This window comes from Plectropomus leopardus, chromosome 4 (genome assembly GCF_026936395.1).
Source record: "Plectropomus leopardus strain MGB_pleo_1.0 chromosome 4, ASM2693639v1, whole genome shotgun sequence".
NCBI lineage: Eukaryota > Metazoa > Chordata > Actinopteri > Perciformes > Serranidae > Plectropomus > Plectropomus leopardus.
Window position 1 is genome coordinate 7,068,043 of NC_142179.1, and position 25,179 is coordinate 7,093,221.

Genomic DNA, 25,179 nt, shown 5'->3' on the forward strand with positions numbered 1-25,179 from the left:
ACCAGTTTGGGGAAATATTACCCAATCAGAGTTCAGTAGGGTGGATTAAGAGTGGGGATGGCATCTTTCTAAATAGATAGCTACCTAGTTAGCTCGATATGTGTGTGAAAAATTGCTACAGAAAAATGGCGACAATTGTGGATGAGACTGGCAGACTTACAGATTGCTGTAAGTCTAAAACTAGGAAAATAAGATTCACATATGATGTAATCAATTACAATTATGCTTTGACAAATTAATCTTGACTCCATATTGTGGGTCTATTACTATTGATACTATGGCTAGATTCATTTAAAAGGAAATTATTTTCCAGTACTATACAGCACATGTGTTAATTTGTTGGCACAAACAAATTTTTGGATCTTGTTTTCTCTGATGAAATCCGAAGACGTCGGAGAAGAGAGAGTATAAAGTATCAGTGGAAGCATGAAGAGCACAAAGGAGAAGAGCGGAGAGAGTTGAACTGAGCAAGAAAACAGAGCTTTCTGTTGAAGTAAGCAGCAACTGAACTTGGCTCTGTGCTTACAAACAACGGTCCGCTCATCCAAAGTCGAATTATAAAATGTTGCGAGATCACAGCATGAAATTGGTTTCTCTTACCCTCTTTCACCCCCCTTTTTTCCCTCTCTTTGTGGCTCAAGCTTTCAATCGGTTTTCCTCTTTTATGAGGGTTTTTTCACGCTTTGCTCAGAAAAATAAAAGCCTGCATGTTTCTGTATTCACCCGTCGTGTCCTCTACATGAGAGCACTTTGGAGGATGCTCTCTCTTTCTTCTACAGCAGTGAGTGTTGTGAAAAGGGTGGATGAGCTTACCATGGTGGAGGAAGAGGAGGCAAAAGAGGGGTCAAAAAAGTTGTATAGGATTTGGAGAGTAGATGATTCTGAAGCAGAAATCACGGATTTTTAAAAAAAATTTCTATTTTAAAAATGTTTGTATTTGATGTAAAAAAAAAAAAAGCGGTTGTAACCCTTTTACGTACTATTCAAGTTGCACTTACAGTTTACAACGACGTCTGTAAACGTCAATATTAGTGTCACCGATTCAGTATCTGAGAAAAAAGGTAACAGCTGCTCACTTACTCCAATGCCACAAAAGTTTACTGAAGACAGTGTTAGATCCTACTTAAATCTTTTTCCTCATGTGTGTTGTTTTGTGGTAGCCGTGCAGCTATGTATGCGCCTATGCATGTATAACTCCCTTGTTTCAACCCATTCAGTATCTGACCAAATGTCTGCTGTCCTCTGCTGAGTAATGGGCAGGAAAGTGTTTTTGCACAACATTATGATGTCACAGTGAAGTGAATCTTTGACCTTTTGTATAAATAATGTTATAATTTCATCATTATATCCCATTAGACATTTGTGTGAATTTTTGTCACAATTAGCATATGAATTCTTGAGCTATGGCCCAAAACATGTTTTGTGAGGTGACAGGGGTCTTGACCTTGACCTTTGTTCTTGGATCGCCAAATTCTAATAAATTCATCTTTGAGTCCAAGTAACCGTTTGTGGCAAATTTGACACAATTCCATCAAGGTGGTCATGAGATATCACATTCAGAGGAGTGCGACTGATGAGGTCACTTTGACCTTGACCTTTTACCTATGACCACTAAAATCTAATCAATTTATTGTTGAGTTCAAGTGGACGTTTGTGCCACATTTAAGGAAATTTCATCAAGGCGTTTTTGTGATATCACATCTACAAGTATGAAACAGATAAGGTCACGGTGACCTTGATCTTTGACCTATGACTACTAAAATGTAATTGGTACATCCTGTAGTCCAAGTGGATGTTTATGGTACATTTGAAGAAATTCCCTCAAGGTGTTCTTGAAATATCCACTTCACAAGACTGGGATAGATGTACGGACATACAGACATGAAAACAAAACAAATAAATAATTAAGTAAAATAAAGACCCCCCCCCCATTGCTCAACATCGCCAGTTACTACCTCCCATACACTGTTATTGTTCATTCTGTGGTATAGATTGAATATACACAGTCTATAACCGGTATGGAATAACCACAGTAAGTAGCATGAACACTGATGGTGGGGGATGGTGTGAATACATTCTGATATTTCACAATATGTACGGCATCTGCTGAGAAAATTCTTCTGTCAGAAGTGGGATTCGAACCCACGCCTCCAGGGGAGACTGCGACCTGAACGCAGCGCCTTAGACCGCTCGGCCATCCTGACACTGTGCATACTCCAAATGACAGTTTCAATTACATAACTGAGTGAGTGTCAGCTGGAGGCAGTGCACACACATGGATACATGACTGCTGTGTGAGAAGACTGACCTTTTCTTGTGTTTGCGCTCATCCTTCCTCTTACGTTTTAAACTTGAAGAGCTGGTGGGATGAAAGAGAATAGAAACATGAGTGAGGCGCATTAAGACAGCCTGATTTCTTACTGAAACATAAATATAAAAAACAGTTTTTTCTTATTTTCCTATAAATTTCTTGTACATTCTTGAACTGATTTCTAGCAAATTTTTGGGCCATTTCTTGTTAAGTGGCTTGTTGCCCTCCCATGTTTTTGGAAGATATTAAGCCAATTTTCTCAGATTTTAAAGGGTTAATCCAATATTTTGCCCTTTAGAAATAAAACACAAGGCCATGAGACATGCTAAAATGATGCACACAATCTTGCAATAGTAATACACATACCTGTGTTTTGACTTTTTGGAGGTATACCTATAACAGAGAGAAAAAAAACGACGATTTCAGTCACTCAAAATAAATGTGCCATTTTGCCAATACTGTCATAGTAAGCGAGAACTACCTATGCCGCTTGCTTTTCTTGGAGCTCTTCTTCTTCTTCTTTTTCTTCTTCCTCAGAGGTGACAGGCTGTAGGAAGGGGACCTAAAACCAGAGAACAAGTAAACATGAACTCTAGAGAGTACCAAGCACCCCCCCCCGACACCTCTCTCAGTTTATTTATTTTGGGAAACACGACAAAGGTGTCCAAAAGTACACCCAAAGACATCTCATATTGGGAACTGACCTTTTCCTTTTCCTCTTGCGTTCAGACTTTCTCTTCTTCTTCTTCCCCTTGGGCCGAGGGGAGAGTTCCTGGTCGAAGGAGGGGCTGCAAGCGGAGACAGAGCAGAGGGGACACTCCTGGATTAATGTCACTGACGGGATATGAAATGTGAATGAGTTACAGCTTCTGAATCCCAATATCTGGACTTTTGGAATTTGATTTGCTCTATTTACATAGTCTGCTGGGTGTTAAAGGTGTTAATCCACCAAAATTACAAAAGGTTATTTCCTTGTTTATCTCTAGTATCCTCTAGCCATGCAGCAGCCAATGCCGTGTCCAGGTCTCTTTATATGTCCATGGTAACAGACAGTAAGGGTTTACCAGTCAGGGTGGGGGATCAGTGTGCAGTCAACAATGTGCAATATGATATTATCTCTTTATTCACTTTATTAACTCCTTTCCTGGCCTCATTGTAATTACCATGCGCAAATTTTGTAGAAAGGGTAAAGTTTAAAAACTTTGGTGTTTTACGTTAAACTCGAATGAATGATTCTGTGTTGTGAGCCTCTGTGAACTTGTCATGATACATTTTAATCTCTATATACTCTTTATGTTAGCCATGACAGTAGAAAAAGCTTCATATATGATACCTTTGACTTTTTGGATAAAAAGAAACATCACTTCATTATTTTATCCTATTGACGTGTAAAATTTTGTCATAATTAGCATATGATTTCTTAAGTTATGGCCAGAATGGCTACAGTTTTTGAGGTCACAATAGTTTTTGACAACCAAAATCTAATCTTTGAGTACAAGTGGATGTTTGTGCAAAATCTAAGGAAATTCCCTCGAGGTGCTGCTTTTAACTATTTATATTAATGACATAGTTCCAGCCTTACAAAACTGTAATGCTCATCTTTATGCAGATGACAGCATTTTATACTGTTGGGTGGACGCTGTAGATTTGGCTACTGTAAACCTGCAGCTTTCCTTCACTGTTTTGCAAGCTGTATTTATAAATCTTAACCATGTATTAAATGTCAATAAAACAAAATATATGCTGTTCTCTAGAGCCAAAACATAAACCACAGCACTCTCCAAATCTGCACTTTAAATGGTACAATCATTTTTCAGCAAGATTCCCCCATTATAAATATGTAGGCACCTGGATTGATGGAGAACTCACCTTCAAACCTCATATTAATGCACAAACGAATATTTTTAAATACAGACACAAGTGTTATCTAAATATGTATATATAAATCAGTCAGCAGGCTTTAACTAATTCTCTAACCAGACTTCAGACATGCCAGAACTACAGTTTACTTTCACTGCACAAACAGCAAGTACTAAACGTAATGCAGTTTAACAGTTAATGAGAAAGCGCACAAGTACGAACAGTGTGATATGAATATAATCGGAAAAATCATCTGTCAGAAGTGGGATTCGAACCCACGCCTCCAGGGGAGACTGCGACCTGAACGCAGCGCCTTAGACCGCTCGGCCATCCTGACATTGCATACTGCTGTCACCAGCAGTTTCACATTACATACTAGTGAGTGTGTGCCTGAGGCAACGCAGACAACCTGCAGGCTGCACTGACAGCAACATAAAACCGTGGCTCTGCTGCGAGAAGTTCTTCACTCACTCTTTATGTGATATCACAGAGCAAGTGCTGCTTACAGTTTTCTCTGTGTGTTTCCTGCCAAGTGTGACACTCTCACCATAAAAGTCTGTTTCCCCTAAATTCTTTGCAGAAAAATAACCCTGACAGAATGGGTGGAGTAAAATAATCCACATGACTCATTGCTGGCATCACATAACTGCACATAAATGCATCCTGATTCCCGTTCACAACACACATAAGCAAGATTATCGGCGAACCAAATGTCCCATACGAGATGATCCCATCACAACAGGATGATGAAATCCTATTGAGACCAGTTTTAAGTACAAAACAGATCGCATGCCAGTGAGCTTCACTGAAGTCAAGGCCGATGACAACACGGCCTCACTCGGGGGGGAGAATTATCTGTGATACATAGAGCTCATACGTCATTAGAAAATAATGGCAAACACAGCCCATTTTTCAAAAAGCTTTCATTGAATAACTTGCAGTTGTATTCTCTTCTCTATTATAACTAAGTACTTTTTTAGGGAATGCAGATTTGTCACTTTTTGACTTTTATATTTTTTATGAAGCATCCCCTGAACCCTGGTTATGGTTAGACACATGCATTACATGACATACTCATCAGGCATTCTTCTTTTTTTCTGACTTTTTTTTTTAAAATTAAGCATTAATTCAATATATAAAGTACTGATTGAGAAGAATTGTATCAGACCATTTAAACCAGAGAGAAATGATTAGCTTAAATGTTTGCATGACTATGAAGCACAAATATTTTCCCACTGAATGGATTATCAAACGTTTAAACAACCACCCTCAACTCGATTAAAAATTCCTTCCAATCCAGCCAGCCTCTCTCAACTGAGGTGTTTACATTTGAAACTCTTATTAGACTTGTATTATTCTGATTATTAGTAAAATATTAGGGTCCATATAAACAAAACTATTGACAAAAGAAGGATTTCTTTAGTTCTCAAATGGCTCTAACATGATGCCACTAGTGTCCACAGGAAACTGCAATGCATTTCATGGAAACAACACATTTTCACGAGCATGCACACACATGCGCATGCTATCCTAAGAAATTCTCTTTCTTCCGTCCATTCTTCTCTTGAAGTGTAAATTCAACATTACAAAGAAAGGAAACTTGTCCGATTCCATCTGTTGAACAGCTTGATTGCTGTCCAGAGGTCCACTTCATTTGCTCTCTGAGAATGACTGATGTGGAAAAGGAGGTGAGAGCCTTTGAAGCACCACGGGCTCATTGAATGAGCCTTTTAAGTGCAGACTGACTGAATTTCATAGGAAGCAGGGACAGGTGGGAGTGAGTGAGCATGTAGGGTGATACACAGTAAAGAAGAGAGGTGCAAGAAGATGCTTTTGACTGCAACTCATCCCGCCTTTGATAATGAAAAACCAGAATGGATGTGAATTTCATGTAGGAGTGATGGAGTGTTTACCCTGTTAATGGTGGCGTGGTAAATAAGGCAGAAGAAGGAGCCGCCACAGTGCCAGGACTGTAGTTACTGCACTGACATTTACTCTCATACAGAAAGAGGAATATATGGGGACGTGTACATGGACCTGTTTTACGAATTAACAACTGAAGCTGACGGTTTGAACAGTGTTTCCACTCAGTCATTTCCAGTCGTCGCAGAAGCTACTGTTATGGCATCTAAAGGCAGCTATCTGAGCGTTTATCACAACAATCACAGCAACCTGTTATCTGCAAAATGTCAACTTCCTTTAACTATTTACCATTTTATTGTTATTGTGCACTCCAACCTGCTATCAAACCAAGGCTATCACTTTCTTTTATTTGATCCTCCATCAAGGCGATCAAGGGAGAAACTACTAAGCTTTGAATCTTCCCAACCCATTCCCCCAAGTACCAGACATATCAAATCTTTCCTGAACGCCACCGAGAAAAACGGCACAAAACAGCCTTTATTTCCTGGCAGATTTCTTTTGAATAAGTGGCTTCAGTGCTAAATGTTTTTGTGATATCTGGGCTGTTTTTTCAATCAGTCTAGAGCTGAAATAATGAGTCTATTAATCAACAAAAGCAAAATAATCTGCAACTGATTTGGTCATTTCTTCGAGCAGAAACACAAACATTCACAGGCTCCAGGTTCTCCGCCGTAATCATGTGCGCTTTTCTCTCTTTCTCTCTCTCTTAAAGACGTGATTCGAAAGAAAAGCTGTGGTGATTTCATACACAGTTTTCTCTATATTCTTTCTATATATTATATATCATATTTTTTCTATATTCCTCTGGTACAGTTAGATGATCTTCCCAATGTACGAAGGTTCTCATTGGCTTTTGTCCTTTTATCAAAAGGGGAAAATAGCCATTTACAAAAGGAGAGAGGAAAGGAAAAGGAAAAGATACAACAGCATATTTGGGCTGTTGTAGATACAAAAAAAAGAGAAAAAAGGAAAAAAGAGAAAATAAATATGTGAACAGGGAAGGGGGGTAATATTCTGATAAACAAGATAAAAACTCTGCCATTATCTTTATTTAAGTGGTAAATTTATAAGAAAACACTGAAACACTGAATATTCCATGAGATTATAAAGCCATACCTTCACAAGAAGAAACTCTTTTTCCGAGATTAAAGTCACAAATTTAAGAGGAATGATCTACACAAACAAGCTATGAATACTTTTGTTAAAATATCACATTTTGAAACTCGTGTACTAATAAAATTAGCCATTTTTGTCGGGTAATACTACTCACTTTTGGTTTAGTAACAGCAACCCCTCTTTACAACAACACAGCTTTAACACATGCTATGGGCTGTATAAGTGATTTTATTACAGTTTTTCACTTTTTTTTACTAAAACAGTTTTGTTTTACTGAGAATAAATAAAAATATTATAGCTCAATTTCTGAATAACATTATTAATATCTAGATTTTTATTTTTATAGCACAGAGTGAGGCTTAGCTTTGCTCTGAGCAGAGTACATCCAAATGTCTACAAAAAGCAGCTGTAACAGACACATTTTTAGCACTGTCATGCTTCCTGGATGGTAATCGTTAATTGCCGTTAATCGCCATTTATGTCAAATATCAAGGAAATGTACCTTTGTGTTGCACAAACAGCAGGTCAAGCTAACAGGTGAGTGTGATCAGAACCGATCCGGACAGTGACAAACTGCACTGCTGCTTGATGTATGCGACCTCAGAGCTCTGGAGACTCTGTGCCTGTTTCATTGGATGCAGAAGACTGTCTCGCTATAATAAATGGCCCTGCATGGTGTAGTCGGCAGTTTGGGAGCATTAGGAACTGAAATGCATTAGGGCTGATTAGACCGACCAAGCCCAAGTACCCTCTCCTGGTAATGAGAACGCTTTGTCACTCATTAACACCTCTACCATTCTGGCCTTGTAGAAAGAGAGCACAAGGCAAGCGTTTGCATTTTTTCTTGCCAGCAGAAACAGTTTCTTTTGATGAGGTGGAGAGAATGAAAGGGAGAATGAGAGATCAGTCAATTGCCTGCTACACTGGGAATGGTGATTGTGTGAAACAATGGTGTATGAAAAAAGGATTTGGGGACATCTGATGAGAACATGCTCAATGCTGAATGCAGCCTATTTCCTTGAAGCGCATGTTACTTTCCAACCGACCGCAATCAACCATGAATGCCATAAATATATACATGTAACTACATCCTAAATATGTTGACTGGAGTCAAGTGCTGGAAAGAGTTCATGACAGTCATTATCAGGTGGATTTTGTATTTTTCCAGTGGGGTTTAAAGGACTAGCTGCACAAAACCTTTAGCTTTTTCTCCTTAAGTATAACACTTAAGGGCTAATTTCTCCTAATCTGAAGAACGTACATAAGGATGTTTCACAGAATCCCTTTAAAGGAGACTGTTTGTTTGTTTGCACTCACACCTGGGACACATGTTCCACCTCACCTGTTCTCATCTCACAGAGATGGCCTATAAATAGTAAGAAAATAGCAGAAGAAAAGAAGAGGATTAAAGAAAGGTTAAACTTATGGAGGAATACATTAAAGGAAAGCACAAACTAAAAATATATTTGATCTGCAAATAACAGCAAATAAAAAAATGTGGGAGGAAATTGCAATGAAAATGGATTTAAGTCATATCTACAGCATTAAATCGCTGAACAAACTTCTCAGGATGCATTCATTTTCTTCACTTATCTCTCTAAACTCTGTCATTTAGCAGTCAGAGGTACCTCAAGATTTTTTCTCTTACTTTGGTTGTTAAGGTCTCTTTTGCAGCTGTTTAGATTCCTTAAGTATAAGACTGAGACAGGGAGAAATCCTTAGGGCCCAGACACACCAAATCAACCTCAGAGCGCAAGCGGCAATGAAGGCCACCTGCTGCATGACCTTACCTTGCCTGTGTCTGAGCCAAAAAGTTTTATATGAACACACCGCAAAGACTACAACTGACTGTCAACCAGCACGTACGCCTGCTTGAGAGGAAACTCCCTCCATACCAGCAGACAGTGATAGTTTGTAGTCTTGATTCAAGAAAAGGGAAACCAGAAGACCATCTTGATGCTAATTAGCCGTTTAGAAAATCAACAACACAATCGAATGTTGAAACAACAAAGCATATTTACCGTGTGCCAGTGAACAACAACATCGGCGACGTTTCTGCTAAAAAGCTCAATGGCTCCGTCTTTACTTTAGCCCTTTGTTTACATTCCCCACTTCCATTCCTGCTCTCGTGCACTGAGCTAATCCACCAATCTGAGTGATTTCATTAATGAATTGGGTCCACTATGATTCAACATACTGAATTGCCAACTAACACTAAATAGCGCTGACTAGCTCTGATGAGGGCCTATGGTGTGGGATATACTGCAGCTACTTGGGCGACAGAGGCACAACAACAGTCCGACATTGACCGATAACCAATCATCGGCTTGGTGTGTCAGGGCCTTTAAGTATGTAACTGAACATTTTCAGGAAACCTTTAAGAGGGTAGATATTTTAGGGGGAACCTTAACTCAGATTTAAAGGAAAATATTAACTTCAGGTGTCCTGTGCAACCTAAGTAATTGAATGCTTTCACTGATTCAACAGAATGGAAATGGTTCACTTCAGTGGTTCTTCTTCCAATGAACCACGTAACAGCCACTTACTAAATTCTGTCGCTTACATACTGTTTCTAGTGGCTTGTGGTTTCAATGGAATAATTAACAATTGGTTGCTCTGCTAAACTGGGCTGCTGCCGGCCAATTAGCAAGATAAAAATCCAACGAACAAATGTCTTCAACAGAGGAGAGTTTTCAGAGGCAGCAACTCACACTGCTTTGTAAAGTGAGACAAAGACTTTCGAAATGAATCCACCTCATTAGGCACTTTTTACTGAGTGGAAATAAATAAACACAAACAAAGTATTCCTCATGCATTTCCTCTCTTCTATTTGTCACTATTGACCTACAATTATTTGCTTAAAGCCTGTGATGTATCTGTGTAGCTGCAGAGGCTCAATCACGAGTGGATGAAACACATCTGTTACGTCTTCTCAGTCTCTGTTTATTAGTCCCGACTATCGGTTCTTCACAGACGCAGGCAATATTTTAGAAACATTTCTACTGTGATGAGTGATGATCCAAAAATATAAGTAATATTTCAGAAAGTTGGAGGATCAGTTGTTGGTGAATTGAATGTATCTGTTTGCAACTTTTTAATGTGAGCGCTGAGCACTCTCACACGCTGTGTTTTCAGCATTCGAGGATTTATGGCACACCTGTGTTTGGTTGAAAATTGTTTCTCCTTCAAAATATGGTTCTCCCACCCTCAATCTGAACCAAAACTTTTCCTTAACCTAACCACGGAGGGGAGTGATACACATATTAACAGGAGGAAGCAGAATCTGACGCCGCACCCTCATGGCTCGTGCAACCGACGATTTCCCAAATTAGTAACTAAGCTGATACGATTATGGTCTTGATATCCACCCTTAGAAATAAAAACTGGTAAACATACTGTCGACTTTACTGAAGACATCTCTTGTGAATCCTCAGTACTTGTGTTTCAAAAAACGTTGTATATCTCTCTGCTTTTTGGAGTTACTGAAGTCCTTTAGTGTAAATTCAACTCAGAGAAAAAAAAAGCTCACAGTTTCAAGGAGAACAAACACCATAAATCTTTCTCACTGCGCTTTTTCTATCAGATGTCTTTTCTCACACGCACAAAACCAGAGAAACGGTTATCAGAAGCCTGCACGGCTGCGCGTTCTCTGCGCTCGCTGTTAAATTCAAAAACAAAGAGAAGCAGCCGCCGGGTAAAGTTCATCCAGAGAGAAGTGATTCATGTTTATGATCCTCTCTAACACCTCAGATGCGGCTTCAGTCGTGTTTTACATATCACTGGCTGCTTCTCCTGCTGTGTAACTGCAAAAGGCTTTGAAGGTGTCAGATTAATTGAGAGGTTTCTTGAAAAAAAATAAAATCTGCCTGAATCGATTTTTGCCACCTCAGAATCAGAAGCCTGCAAACTATTCTCAGCGTGTGGAGGAGACTTTTTGGTTTAAGGTGCTGTTGAATGAGAGGATCTGAATGACATAGTGTGGAATTCCTCACAACATGTTTGTAGTTCTCCACTGGGCCCGACCTGATAAGACTGTTTACGTTCCCCCGCACCACAGTACAGAGATTAGCTCTGTTTTTCCTCACTGAGAGTCGAGCCCTGGAGGAGTTTTTTGTGCACTGTTAAAATGCTTTATCACCAACTCTGATTTCAAAAGCACCTCCCAAAAACAAACAACAATGTAAAACATTTATTATCTGAAAGTGCTTCACTATGATCAACAATGCTACAATTTTAAAGGATGTTGATTTCTCAACTTTCTCTCTCAAGCACTCTTTGACATCTGAAAACCCTCTGTGATAATTTCCAAGTACTCTGCATTTGTGAAAACTCACCTCCTGGCCCTGCGATGACTGTGTCGTTTGCGTCCTTTTCCCTTGATGCAGCCATTCCTGTCCGCAGTGTCCAACCTGGTGTCTGCAGATTTCCTCTCATCAGGTTTGAGTGGTTGGCAGGCTGTCGTCTCTAAGCTGTGAGGGAAAATGAAAAAAGAAAAAGAAAAGAAGAATTTAGTTTTCTCGAGAACTTTTCAAAGTGATTTCTCTCGTTGTCCACACAGTTAACGTTTCCATCATACAATAGTGAGGAGGATTTAGCATGCTTGGTTAGCCTTACTCCCTCTGGTCTACTGGATATGTGTTTTATTCCCCTCCATTTCTCCCTGCCAGCCATTCTCCGGGAAAATTGGAGGTCAGCCATTTACCATTCAAATCGAGGTGTCAATTGAAATGTAGTTATTTACATGCTTCAGTTGCCCTGACATTTTGGGAAATGGTGTTTTCTATCTCGTGCTGGGCAGATGCAGCCACGGGAGATGCATGGTCATAAGACTGGTTCTCCTTGAATTTTTTTTCTGATAAACAACAGCTTATATTATCATATATTAAAGAGATTGTTCAGAAATGGGGCTGTATGAGGTAATTATTTTCAGTTCGATCTGAGAAGCAGACAGGAGTACCACCACCTTAGTTAAATAATGTACTGCTATGTTTGTGGAGCAGCAACATGATGCATTTTTGCCATTTTAAAAAGTCAGATATAAAAACATCATCATCAGTTTAAGTGGACGCTATACTGAGAATATTTTCATCACTTTATTTTAACACAGACAGCATGTTCTGACGAAAGACTGTATAAATACTGGATATCGCTACTGTCATGTCATCCATTGATTTGTGGACTCCCACTTTGAAGCCTCCGTTATGGCCATGGCCATCTTAATTTTTTGGAGCCAAAAGTGACCATATTTCAACCGTTGTCATGGATATTAAAATTAGCTACAAAGACCAAAACTGATTTTTGTACCAGGTTATTAGCATGTTTATTTATTCTGGAAAGTTGAACATTTTAACATTGGTGTCTGTGTGGACTGACTCTTTCCTTTGGAGCCATTTGATGAAGCACAGTTTTTGGCACTTCCACGTTGGCTTCATTTTTCAGCCTCAGAGGTTGCTGCTTGGTTCTGATTAGGAAACTGGCTTTAGTTCCCCATCTTTGCTCTCGGCAAAGCCATCAGATTTCGTTGACAAAAACAGTAAATTTATATCGCAAAACATGGGAGTTACCTTCTTGATCAGTTGGTTAGTTTGTTTTTGAGTGACTTCGGTGGATATGAAGTAACCCTTTTAAACACCAAAGTCACATAATAACACAAACTAACTGGTTGGGGCAGTGTTAGATGCAGCGAATGCTTAAACTCATTCTTAAATTCATTTTTTGGTGGCTAATAGAGGTTTTACTGATGCCCCCATCTACAGCAGTACACTACTTAGATTCCATGTTGATACTGTTTTTCTGAACTCTGTATATGCTGACCATCATCTCCTATATGTCATACACTGATTATAAGTCATACAACCCCACTTCAAAAGATCCGAATTATCCCTTTAACACAGGGATAAAAGAAGTCACATACTCAGCATCATGTTTAAGCACATTTTCTGCAGTTTTGAAATTAGACCAAATTATTTCTGGCTCCAAAACAATGCTGCTGTAAGTCAAGTGTTTTCTGATTCAACCGCTTCCACCTGAACCTCCAAAAAATCGTCATCCGGAGTCAAATGTGGCAGCAGAACGAATGACTAAATAAACTGAATGATTAGATGTGAGCACACAGTCCTAGCCCTGGTTATTATCCTCTGTTTTAGTCATGGGAGATTTGAGCGTAATTACACATTCTCCTCTTCTTCGAGTGGCTCCCGTCTGATTGTAATGAGAAGATAATCAGAGCCGGAGATTAGGCCGTCAACGCTGTCGCCACCTCCTCCTCCTCTTCCCCCAGCGATGAGCAGGCAGGAGCCGTCGCTTTCTATCTTCCTCACCTTCACTTTCCTCTGCTTCTTCACATAAGAGGGAGTGCCCCCGGCAGGGTACTAATAATGTAAAACGGCAGACCGGGTGCTCCAACATGACCGAGTGTTTGAAAGGTGATAGGGGAGATAAAGACAGACACCGGAAGGATGATTAGTCTGATCAAGGAGGCTAATGGGAAAGGAACCTTTAAATATCCTAGTGATTCGACTAATGTTATCCTACTGTTGTTGGAGAAAACAACAGCAGCTTTGTATTATTTTCTGTGCTGTAATTTATGTTGTCTGAGGTGACAAACTGAGAAATGATTCACATTCATTTTTACAGTGCAGATGGAGATGTCAGTGACCAACCAGCAGGAGTGAGAGATGAGAATAAAATCCTCCATCACAGTATATGAAATCCCAATAGTGTTAGATAATGTGTTTCCTGAAAAATCAGAGAAATTCTTGAGAGGTAAAAAAATCCTGCAAATAAAATACCAACACGTTCTCATCCCAACTTGTCTCATGGTGCTGCTCTGTCAGTGACCATTAGCGTCTACTTGTGACATTTTCGGTATTCTTCTGCGTCAGTTGTTTACGCTCTGGGATTTCGCTACAGAGATGTCAACAAAGGCACATGATGGGATGAAGCAGCATGGTGCCTATGTTTACACAACAGCGTGGACCATCACAATGGTTATGATGAGGCAACAAAGTCACGGACAGTTAGGTTTAGGCAAAAAAGGCAAATGGTAAGGTGTAGAAAAAAAAAACATCCACATGGGAAGCAACCTATAAACCCAATCGTGCTCCTTTATCATGTGGTTGCCGGTAGCGTTATTACCTAATGCTGTCCTACCGCGTTTCATGTGCATGCGCCCGGTTCCGTCTGGCAGTTCTCATGTAAAGCCGCCTGTGTGAGTTGCATGTGGATGCATCTGGTGCCATCCGGCTATCCGCCAGCGTACAATAAAAATGCCACCAGTTCTGTCCGAGCGCATTCTCATCTGACGCTGTGGCTTTTGGCATCATGCTCGCACGCCTAAAGCACTGACAAAGCTGTGCTATTAGACGAGTTCAGAGTGAGAATGGGCTGGAGATACCTGACAAATAAAGTTACTCAATCACACTGACGCAAAATTTATAAAAATCAAACATTGGCATTTTATTTTATCATTTCCCCTTCACTTAAGGTTTTCCCCTAAATAAACACACATGCAATTCCTTGATTGTTAACAAACTTATACTGATTTGCGATATACACTCAGTGGTCAAGTAGAGTTGTTCCAATACAAATTTCTGACACGTATATGATGCATATAATGCAGGATCAGGTATCGGCAAGTATGCGTGTCTATGCAGTGATATGATACCACGTCATTTACTGATAATCTTTAAAGTAGTTTCACACCTGGATAAATTGCCAGGTTCCCTGAAAATCAATTGCTCTTTGCCGCTCTAAAACAGTAACCTAAACAGCAAGTTGCACTGTGTAGCCAATATCCAGAGAGACAAACTGATTTCCGGCAAATAATGTATTGTTAGCCATTAACAAAATGTCAAATAAGATAGTTTAAGAACGTTCTATGCCAATTCATTCACTGCATGTCGGCATTTGTTCATGTTTACAAAGGGCTGCAGTAATGCCATACATCAATGATAGCAATCATTCTGCATCCATACATGGTTAGTGATATACAGCTGCTTAATGTTTTCTAACATAATGGTATTGGATTGGTACTTGGTTTGGGGCTGAAAAAATGGTATCAAAACATCTCTATTTATTAGATACTGTATGAGATCCAAGCATATGTGGCAACAACTTTTCTCTAATGCTAAGATCACGTTGCATGATTGAGGCATCAGGAACGATGTTGGTCGTGACATTTGGTTGTTGCCATGTGTCAGAAAAAGACAGCAGGGAAGGCGGTTCATGGGGAATCTCTTCTGATCACTTGTGTACATCACAAAAGTCCTGGTTGACTGGTCTGCATCCAACATGTCTGACATGTCTTTCTGCAAGAACTGGTCTCTGATTACCTAATTTGAAACACTGACTATTCCAATCATCATCCACATAGTGATTTTGTCATGCCCTCTATATGCATACATGAACAATAAGCAGATACTAGCACAGCAATTTTATATCCTCCACCTTCCTCCTGCTCTTGCATTTGCATTTAGATGTATGTGAATTTGAAGGTTTCTTTCCATATGTAGTTTTATTGTGATTTTGGTGCAATCTGACAACACTGGCAACCACAGCAGAACATGGAAACCATCTGAAAACAGGTAAATCCATCATCTAGCAGATAACATAAGAGGTGCAACGGGGGGTCGAGGTTGACAACGCAGCCTGTTCTCATTCTGAAGGCATCAAATACTGCAGCTTTTGCAGTGTTTTCAATGTAAGATCCCAATGCCAAAAGCTACCTTTTGCATCTGCATGATACACCACTGAATGGCATCAGCTGAGAATGCGACTGGACAGAATTGTTCGTGATGTTATTATGTGCCAGCGTGCGGCCGCATGGCACCTGCCACAGCAGCATAAAACTCTGCTGTAAGTATTATACGTATCACGGAGGTCCCTATAGGGCGGGCATGAGGGGCAGTGGATGATTTGAACAAACCCGGACTTTAATGCAGGAGTCAAATGTTCGCTTCCCAGTGAATGTGATGTTTTTTCTACACCTTACCATGTGCTTCCTTCCCCTAATCCTCACCATTTGTGCCAGCATGTTCTTTTGTTGACATCTTTGCATTGGTTGCCATGTGCTTGTGGTGTCTTAACAACACCACATGTAGCATAACCACCATGTGCATTTGTTGACATCACTTTAGCACCACAGACAGATACTTGGAGCATAATATGTAGATGCGGATGTCCACTGGAAAGCTGCAAGACTTGGGATGACAAAGTGTTGGATTGCCACAGGGCCAACACTAAGTGGTGGTTCCCTCATGAGTAACCTCGACTGGGTTTAAAAAAATGTAACAGTCACCTCAGAGATGGTTGAAACTATAAACCACAATGTTCTGTAAAGACACATGACAAACAAAGTAGCACACATTTTGGAACATAAAACAGCAATCTTAACTAAATGTCAGGCATGATGGGAAATGTGGACCATCACTACAATATTTATTACAGAGCCTAAAGTTGATTCGCTTTGCTCTGCGCATGGTGTGCTGTCTTTGTTTGTATTTTTAAATCTACCTTTTTTTCTTTATGGAAGGGTTAGACATTTATTTCTGACATCAAATTTGTACCTTGTCAGAGGGAACAACCTATTATTCAGCAGCAGGTGCCCAGGCCAATCAGAACGATGAAGCAACTCTTGTTTTTTACTGATGTGATGAATCAAAAAATCCAATTTAACACATGAATTTAGCAAAATCACAGTAGTTCACAGCTTTAAAGCAGACCTTGTATGTATACATAGCTGTCTTTGGCTGCTGAACACATTTATTTTGTCAAAAGATCTTGATGTTCCAGCCAGTGGTAAAAGTTCCTGCAAAGATCTGAACAATATAAGCAATTTACTTGACACAGGAGAACAAAGAGGCTGAAACATTTGCGCTGCTGAACGCTCAACTCTTTGTCCCTGAGTGGAAAGTGGCCCAAAGCTCCTTTATCCAGCCCCCTCCCTCTGCTTCTTTGTTATTTGCTGTCACTCTAAGAGCAGCGTTTGATGAGTTCTAAATGAAATCGATTTCACCATCATGGATGCACATTCCCTCCATCCGGCCCTGCAATTTATGGCCAAAACTTTCCAAGCTATAAGCACCTGGATTTATCGCGGGCTGTTTGTATCTGTCAAACAACACCCCACACTCCTTCTCTCTCTCTCACACTTGCACAAGCGTGGACAATCCTTTTTTTGTAGTTGTAATTCACAACCCGGGCAGTGGTTGAAGGTATTTAAAGGGACAATTCAAAGCAACAAACTGGCAAAAAGCTTTAAATGAATGTAAATGCTGAGCGGATTAAGTGAAAGTACTTGATGACAAAGAATTATGTGGACACTAATCCTCTAAAATCCTGACTGGATTTGTTTACCATAAAACAGGTAAAATGAAGTCATAGTCTGGGATCAGCTCCATTAAAGTCTGCAGAAATATGGCAATGTGAAAGCCATTCAATGACACCATTATTTGGATACGGCAGATACTGATAATGTTGCACTTCTTGACCTTTTGACCTTGTCCTCTCATCATATGTGTCATATTGCACATGTATGCTTGGGCACAGCTCCCTGGGTGATGAGTTATTCTGTTACCGAAGGCTGAGCAGAGTGACCACGCTGTGACTAGCTCTTGTTTCTGTCTTTGTCACAGAGGGAGCGTCTCGCTCCTCTCAACGTGGGGCTCCTCAGCTCCGTCATACACGGCTGCTGTTCGCCGTCACGTGGATGGGTAACAAATACTGACAGATGGTGCACAGAAACACTCTACAAACAAGAAAACAACACTTTTTAAAAATGGGTTGAGGATGTGACTTTCACCTCTGTTTCCAAATTTGGATGAATAGATAGGCACAGTGCAGGGTGTGTGTGTATGTGCCAATGTCGTCTCCTACAAAATATGTTTCCAATGACGTATCGCTGATTGCTGCCATGAAAATACCCAAACTAACAGCGACCTGATCATATGAAGAAGTATGTGTATTTTCTGTGATTTAGCTTTTCTTCTGTGCCACAGAGCTCCGTTACTGTCCAAAAGCACATCGGTGTGCCAGACCATTACACTGGGTGAAATGTCCCCTTAAACCAGTGGCCAGTGGAGTTTATTTTGAATCCAAGATCTGCAGCTCAAAAGAGACCCCAACAAACACACTATTTCCTTCTGTTTTAACAATGATACATAAAAAAGCTGCAGTGCCCAGCTGTTTTAGAAAATTATTAAGCATTTTTAAAAGGAATAAAAGAATCCCAGTTTTTAACATATTTAGGACTTCAGGACTTCAGGACTTCAGGATCTTATCAGGTTCAAAAATGATTATGGTTTAGGCTTAATGTTTGTACACAGATGCGGCCACCTAGCATTTCCAACCCTACATGATCAAGCACTTGCAGATCCGTGGCACATCCCCGCTGGGATCTTGCCGAGTCCTCCACTGGACTTAGATCCCTGCGAGGACATATACCGCATTCCCATCAAATTAGCGTGTGCACGCAGGATTTCTAAACACGTGTAAACCCGCTAAATATGGATGTTGGTCCCATAAAACAAGCAGTTTGAGGACTTCACCTTAAACATTTAGGACGTTTTCCACATTTTGTTACACAAACAATTAGTTTAGTTAGCCTTAAATGAGTGCAGGATAACACTATGAGCAGATCTGTTTGGTTTAATAATAAAGATGAAAAAGAAGGGGAAAGCAAAACATGTCTAACTTTTTCATTTTTTGCCATCTAACCATCTGCTTGTCTGCTGTACTTTCAGCTCTGCACTGTTATATTCATAAAACATCATCGACTGCTGGAGCCACAGGAGGATCATCATAGTTTGTGTACAGTTTCATTGTCCACACCCCATTTACGATGTAAAATTGAGATAAACTGCTACAATATCTGCCAGGAGCTGCTACACAACACTGGCTCGCTGTTGGAGGGCTCAATCTCACAACACGGGCTGACATCGTACAGGTGTGCAAGAAGCATGCAGGCAGCCATTAAACTAACCAACAAAGCAGCGCTACACAGCTACCAGTGTTTGCATTAAAAACGTGTCAAAATCACACCAGCGATTAACACAGATTGCATTCTCAGCTGCCTTAAGTACATTCTGCAAGACATGTTTTCATCTGTGCTCTGCTTTTTCGAATCAAGTGTTTACTCCGAGCGTGTGAAGAAAACTGCCTGACAGTTTGCTTCTGGAGGCCTTCTGGGGGCGTTCAAGTGTGTGCAGAGCAGGAGGAGTCGAGAGGATCTATGAGGACACGACAAAAAACACACAACTCAAATGCAACATGTTCCCTCCAACCCTTGTGTCTATAGATACCCCGCTGTGACAGAACGAGATCTTAAGAGATGGAGTTAAGGAACACTTGAGGGGCATTTGCACATCTCCTGTGATCTCATCTGTTGCTGAAAGCAGAAAAATGTGTTGCTGTCTCAGTGTCGATCTCTGCATCGTCACAACCTCTGCATCATTTGGCTCAATTCATTTAGTTTAATTTGATAAGTGTACACAGGATTATCCACATACTATTGATTAAAAATCTTCGCTGAGAGCTGCTGTTGTATCCTCTTATACTTTTTAAATCCTGCAGGGTTTCCCACACATTCATTATTTGTTGCAGCCTGCCACAATAAAAACATCTGCTGTCACGTATTGATTTTATATTTTTGGAGCAGGATTGTTCATTAAGAGTGCTACTGGAGCATCTGGTTATTAACTGCATGACACTCTCGGAGTGCAGAGCATACGCTGGGTACAGACGCAGCAGCTGAACTTCAGGTGCAGTGACAGTGAAACCTAACCATTAATTCAGCTTGGTCTAAAAGCTTGCTTTCACTCACTTCTGCCACTTCTTACCAGCCAGAGACAACTTTCTTTTAGTATACGCAGTTTAAAAGCTTGACTCAAGCTTTTGACCCACAATCAAAGCAGATCCATAGCAGCTTTAAGAGGGAAAAAGAAAAAACTGTACCAAGTACTGATTCATTATTATTATAGACAATTCCCAACTGTGATACAAACAAAATCTTTTTTTTTTCTGAAAGCTAAAGATATGTGATTTTTTTTATTTTTAGTGACTTTATTTTAAAAATATAAATATAGGTTCCAGCCTCCAAAAATCCATATTGGTCAATCCAGCATCATTTTGGTTGCCATGCCATCCTCACAGGTGCTCCCTCCCACTGACTGCTGAGAAGACTCGTGCCTAATAGAGCAAGTGAATAACAAACTGTGGCAATGGGGGATATATACATGGACAGATCAATACTGCTAACCCTAAAGCAACAACAGGAAAACAACATCAGGCGATCGATGGATGATTCGTCACTTTAAGGAGTCCTAAAAAGAAAAACAGAATTTTAAGACAAAGAAAATTGTTTTCTTCTAGATTTGTAGAGAACATATTTCAAACTCAATTATGGAGTTCAAAATATAAATAAAATGTTGGCTTGTTAATAATGGCTAATGTTAAGTGCAGAACTCTTGAAAGTAACTTTACCTCCTCATAAACAGATTTCCTCAGTGTCATTCCTCTAACTCCATCCTGATTATTCAAAGTGGAGGGTTGCCAAATTGTGCAAATTAGCACTTAAGGAGCTCTGTTCTAAGTTACAAGCTTGTAAACATGTCAAGGCTATCAGAGCTGATAATGGAGTCTGAGGAAGGACTTGCATGACCTTCATCCTCTCAGCAGAAATTTGTGCAAGTGACAGTAAAGGGTGCAGAACTGGGATGCTTTTATTTTTTTTCTACCCGTTTCCACAGATGATTTAAGAGTTTCCCCCGCCACTCGTGAGGTTAAGAGAGGCTAATAAACTTTTCATTATCACCGTCAGAGCCACCAGGAACAATTGATTATCGTTATTATAGGAGTGATGATAGTTGAGATAATTACCAGGGAAAGAGATGATCTACTACCACAATTAAAACCCAAACAGGGTGGTCCCGAGGCGCTTTCCTTTTATTTAGAGTGTTTATGCAAGTTTCAGACTCGAGTTGAGAGTAACTTCATCACGACCCAAAGGATACAAGCGAGCAATTAAACTCACACAAAGTAAATCAAACACATCCTTCACAAGGCTGACTCTTAATGCACTCAAAAGCCCGTTCAAAGTTTTCAGTGCAAGGTGGATACTTTGGAGGGAAGTGTTATTGATTAAATGTTAAGAAGTTTTGATGCAATCATTCAGCTGAAGATCCACAAAAACACAAGCATGCCATCACGCAGTCCCAATCGATGAGGCTCAAAAGCAGAAGATCCAGCCACTTGATCACTGAAACTGCCATCAGAACTGTGGTAGATAAGCTTCTGAACGAGCTTGACATGTTAAGAAAAGTATAATCTAAGAAAGTGATGCTTAATTTACGACCCACTGGCCAAATCTGGCCTATGATAGGATGCCGGGTGCCAGAGTGCATAAAACAGAAGAAAATTAGAGCCCCCTACAAAGGTCCCAGCTAAGCCCCTAATGTCCTAAAATCCTAGATACATCCCAAAATCCAAGACATGCCCTGAAATCCTAGAAGTAGCCTTCCTAAAAATATCCTAAAATCCTAGAAATGTCACAAAATCTTAGAGTCATCCTTAAATTCCAACAAACGTCCTAACATCCGAGAAATGCCCTAAAATCCAAGTAACTGCCTAAAATCTGAGAAACTGCCTAATATCTGAGAAATATCCTAAAATACAAGGAATGTCCTAAAATCTTAGAAATTTCTTAAATCCTGGAAAAATCTTTTAGCCCTATTAATTCCCTTAAATCCTAGAAACACGTGTGGGGCTGCTGCGACTGGCTCCTGGCCTCCTGTCACTTCGCAAAGGTGGCCGTCCAAGCCAATCAGGTGAGTATCCCTTAACTAATATATCTTACTCCTGATCACTTATATTGCCATGAAATTAATCCGATTTACATTGCTGCTCTTGAGAAAAAAAAGTCTGTTCATGTAAAAGTGTTGTTTCTGTTCTTACGGGTAAAGAAAATGACATGAATTCCCTCCCCAGCGGAGGTGATTTTTCTCCCAAATGTACGCAGATAGATAATAGAGTTTTTGCGACGTTCCCCCTGCTAGAATAAATTGCAAGGATGGATGCAGATCCTTTTGGGCGGTTGAGATGAGCCCCAAATTGGCTGCCTCTTTTTCCTTACAATGCATGATGGGAAGTCAGAATGATAGAAGTGAACATCAAAGATTTAATGGTTGTTCAGCCCCAGTTAGGTGGTATCAGTGGCTCCAGGCAATTTCCCGTCTTTGCTGGTTTGCTCCAAATGTAACATCCAACTTCAGCATTAAGCTTTGACAGAACATTAGGCTGTAATCATGTGACGATGGGATTGTGTTTTATGTTCTCTATTTGAATTTCAAGGTTCATGATTTATCTATAAATGAATTCTCTGTGAATGAATTCCCTTAACAATTTGTACTGAAGAGCTTAACACATTGCAACACAGAGCAATAGTGGAAAGTAATTGAGTACATTTACCTGCATACATTTTTCAAGTACTGGTATTTTCATACTAATTTTACCTCTAATCTGCTTCATTCCAAAAGAAAATATTTTACATTGTACTCAATCCAGTTATTTTACGGCTGTTACGTTACAATTTTACATAAAAACACTCATGATAAGCTTTAAAAAATACATTGTTCAAGATATAAGCAGTAAGTTCCAACTAAGGATGTCAACAGTCAGCCGATAATTGACTTGTTGAATTGAATTCTTAACCGAAGATAATATTTTTTTTACATTTTTTCTCATATAGTATTAAGTTTTTCCAATATTTCACATGAAAGCAAAGGTTAGAGAAAAGTCTAGGTCATCTTTCTTGCCCATTAATCATCATCCTGCAGATGTATGGTGTGACCCCTTGGAAGGGACCCGATCCCTAGGTTGGGAACCACCAGACTAAACTCACTGACTGTATGTGACTCCACCTCAAGCAGCTCAACAGTAAAAAGCTGCTCACACATTGATGCATCAGTATAATAATCCTAAACGTCTCAATCTGTCAATCAAGAATACTTCTACATTTGATACTTTGAATAGATTTTGATTTAGTTAAGCAGGATTTTAAAATGCAGTAGTTTTACTTTGAATAGAGTGATTTTTACACTGTGGTATTGGTACTTTCACTAAGGATTTGATTACTGAGTAGATTACCTGATTGTTCATTGTATGTAGAGTTGACAGTGTGGCTTTGTGATTTCATTTGGAGAACAACTGGCTCTGATTAATTCAATCACAATGACTATGTGGTCTTTGAATATGAAATGAACAAACTCAGCTCACTATCAGCCAATCAGCAATAGCAAGCCCTTTACCCTTCCAGAGGGCGAGTTCGCTGTGAGCCAGAGTGACTTTGACGACAACTGAGGTTGGTTTATTCAATTATTGTGTCCTGATGATAAAATGGGAGCAACATAATGGCTTGATTAATTTCCTTATCACGGTGAGCACAAAGAGTAATTACAACCAAATCCACCGCTTGGTGAACCACACATCAATCAAATTAAAGCAGTCTCCACTCGGCAGCAATCACTTCCACACAGAACAAATGAGTCGATTGGCTCAGACCTCCGCCTCCGGCCAGGGAAGTGTTTGCCTAAGAACTGTAACTCCAAGCAAAGGTCACTCAGGGTGATTAGAGCGCTCTGCACATGTCAGAAATCTTAATAGAAATTGTGTATGAACAATTGTAATGGAGGTTTGAGCAAGGCTGTGCAGGAGCTCAGGGAATATTGACAACTGGCTGCTTCTCACCCGCAGGAAAACTGGGTAAATCTGAGCTTTCAATCAAATGTCAGTGTCTAACAATGCAACTCCATGACCTCCAGTCACATCCATGCTCACTCACCACACAAAAGGCACATTCACAATTCAAATTTCCTTAAAAGCAACTATTATATGAAACTGAATGTGGCGTCCACTTGAATATTTTGCTTTAATTAAGTGTAAAGGGGCTTAATGCCTCTGCCTGCTTCACTATAATGAGGTAGAAGTGGTTAATGGAGACAAACTGAAGCTTTTTAGGCAGCTGGGTCAGTGTGGGATTGATACAGGTGAAAAACTATGACCTCTGACCTCACTGTTCAGTCTTAACATAGTTGCTCATTAGAAGTCCTGCAGGACTTTGAAGTGTCGAGATTTAAAATAAATGTTCTGTGCCAAAGTCTCAAGGTCTACACACACCTAACCGTCATCAAAAAAGTAGTTGTGACGAAAGCCGACTGATGCGTTGCCTGTGTATCAGCCAAAAGTTGCACGTGAACACACTGCAAAGGCTATAACTAACATCCAGCCAACATGTCCGTTCTGCACCTGCATGAGAGGAAATAACTATCCATAACAGCAGACAGCGGTCATCTGTAATCGCCATTTAAAAAGGGAAATTTGAACACCATCTTGAACCTAGTTAACACATTAACAACACAACCAAACGTTAAAAGAAAGTAATGTTTTTACCATGCACCAGTGAATAATAGCAGAAACCATCAGGAAACGTTTCTGCTGAAGAGCCCAAAGAATAAAGAAAAACAATCTCACTTTATATAACAATGTCACTCCCGGTTAAATTTTGCCCTTTGTTTACATTCCTCACATTTCTTTTCTTGTGCGCTGAGCTTAACTGCAAATCAGATGGATTTCATTCACCTATAGCCCTGCTATCTTCAATGCCGACTTAACACGCGAAATTAGCAGGAAAAAAAAGAAGAAAAAAGACAAGGACTGACAACGGGTGACAAGGGCCAACAAGGGTCAACAGTCAAGCACACACGTAAACAACTGGGGCGGCAGACGCCCACGGCCCAACTTTGACCGACAGCTAACCTTTGGCCCGGTGTGTCAGGGCCTTCACAGGTACAGATAAGAAAACTCTGCTTGATTATTTTACAGATGTTATGAAGCTACAGTATGTTCACGACTCTCATCTGTACATTTTAAACCAGATTGGCCAGTCTTTGTGCTGGTTATATATTACCTTTATATTT

General features: G+C 40.0%; 1 protein-coding gene and 2 non-coding genes across 3 annotated transcripts in view; all 3 read right to left on the reverse strand.

Annotated features, from left to right (window-relative positions):
• The window catches only part of srrm4 (serine/arginine repetitive matrix 4), a 79,521-nt gene that overhangs the window by 13,115 nt on the left and 41,227 nt on the right, over positions 1–25,179 (reverse strand). Inside the window, exons 2-6 of the mRNA XM_042488748.2 lie at positions 11,545–11,679; positions 3,016–3,099; positions 2,793–2,873; positions 2,678–2,704; positions 2,309–2,359 (exon numbers count right to left, since the gene is read on the reverse strand). Of these exons, the coding sequence (XP_042344682.1) occupies positions 2,309–2,359; positions 2,678–2,704; positions 2,793–2,873; positions 3,016–3,099; positions 11,545–11,679 (378 nt within the window). The remainder of the gene's footprint in view (positions 1–2,308; positions 2,360–2,677; positions 2,705–2,792; positions 2,874–3,015; positions 3,100–11,544; positions 11,680–25,179) is intronic.
• trnal-cag (transfer RNA leucine (anticodon CAG)) lies at positions 2,122–2,204 on the reverse strand. The gene has a single exon. It is a non-coding gene; the product is annotated as a tRNA-Leu (tRNA).
• On the reverse strand, positions 4,426–4,508 carry trnal-cag (transfer RNA leucine (anticodon CAG)). Its single transcript has one exon. It is a non-coding gene; the product is annotated as a tRNA-Leu (tRNA).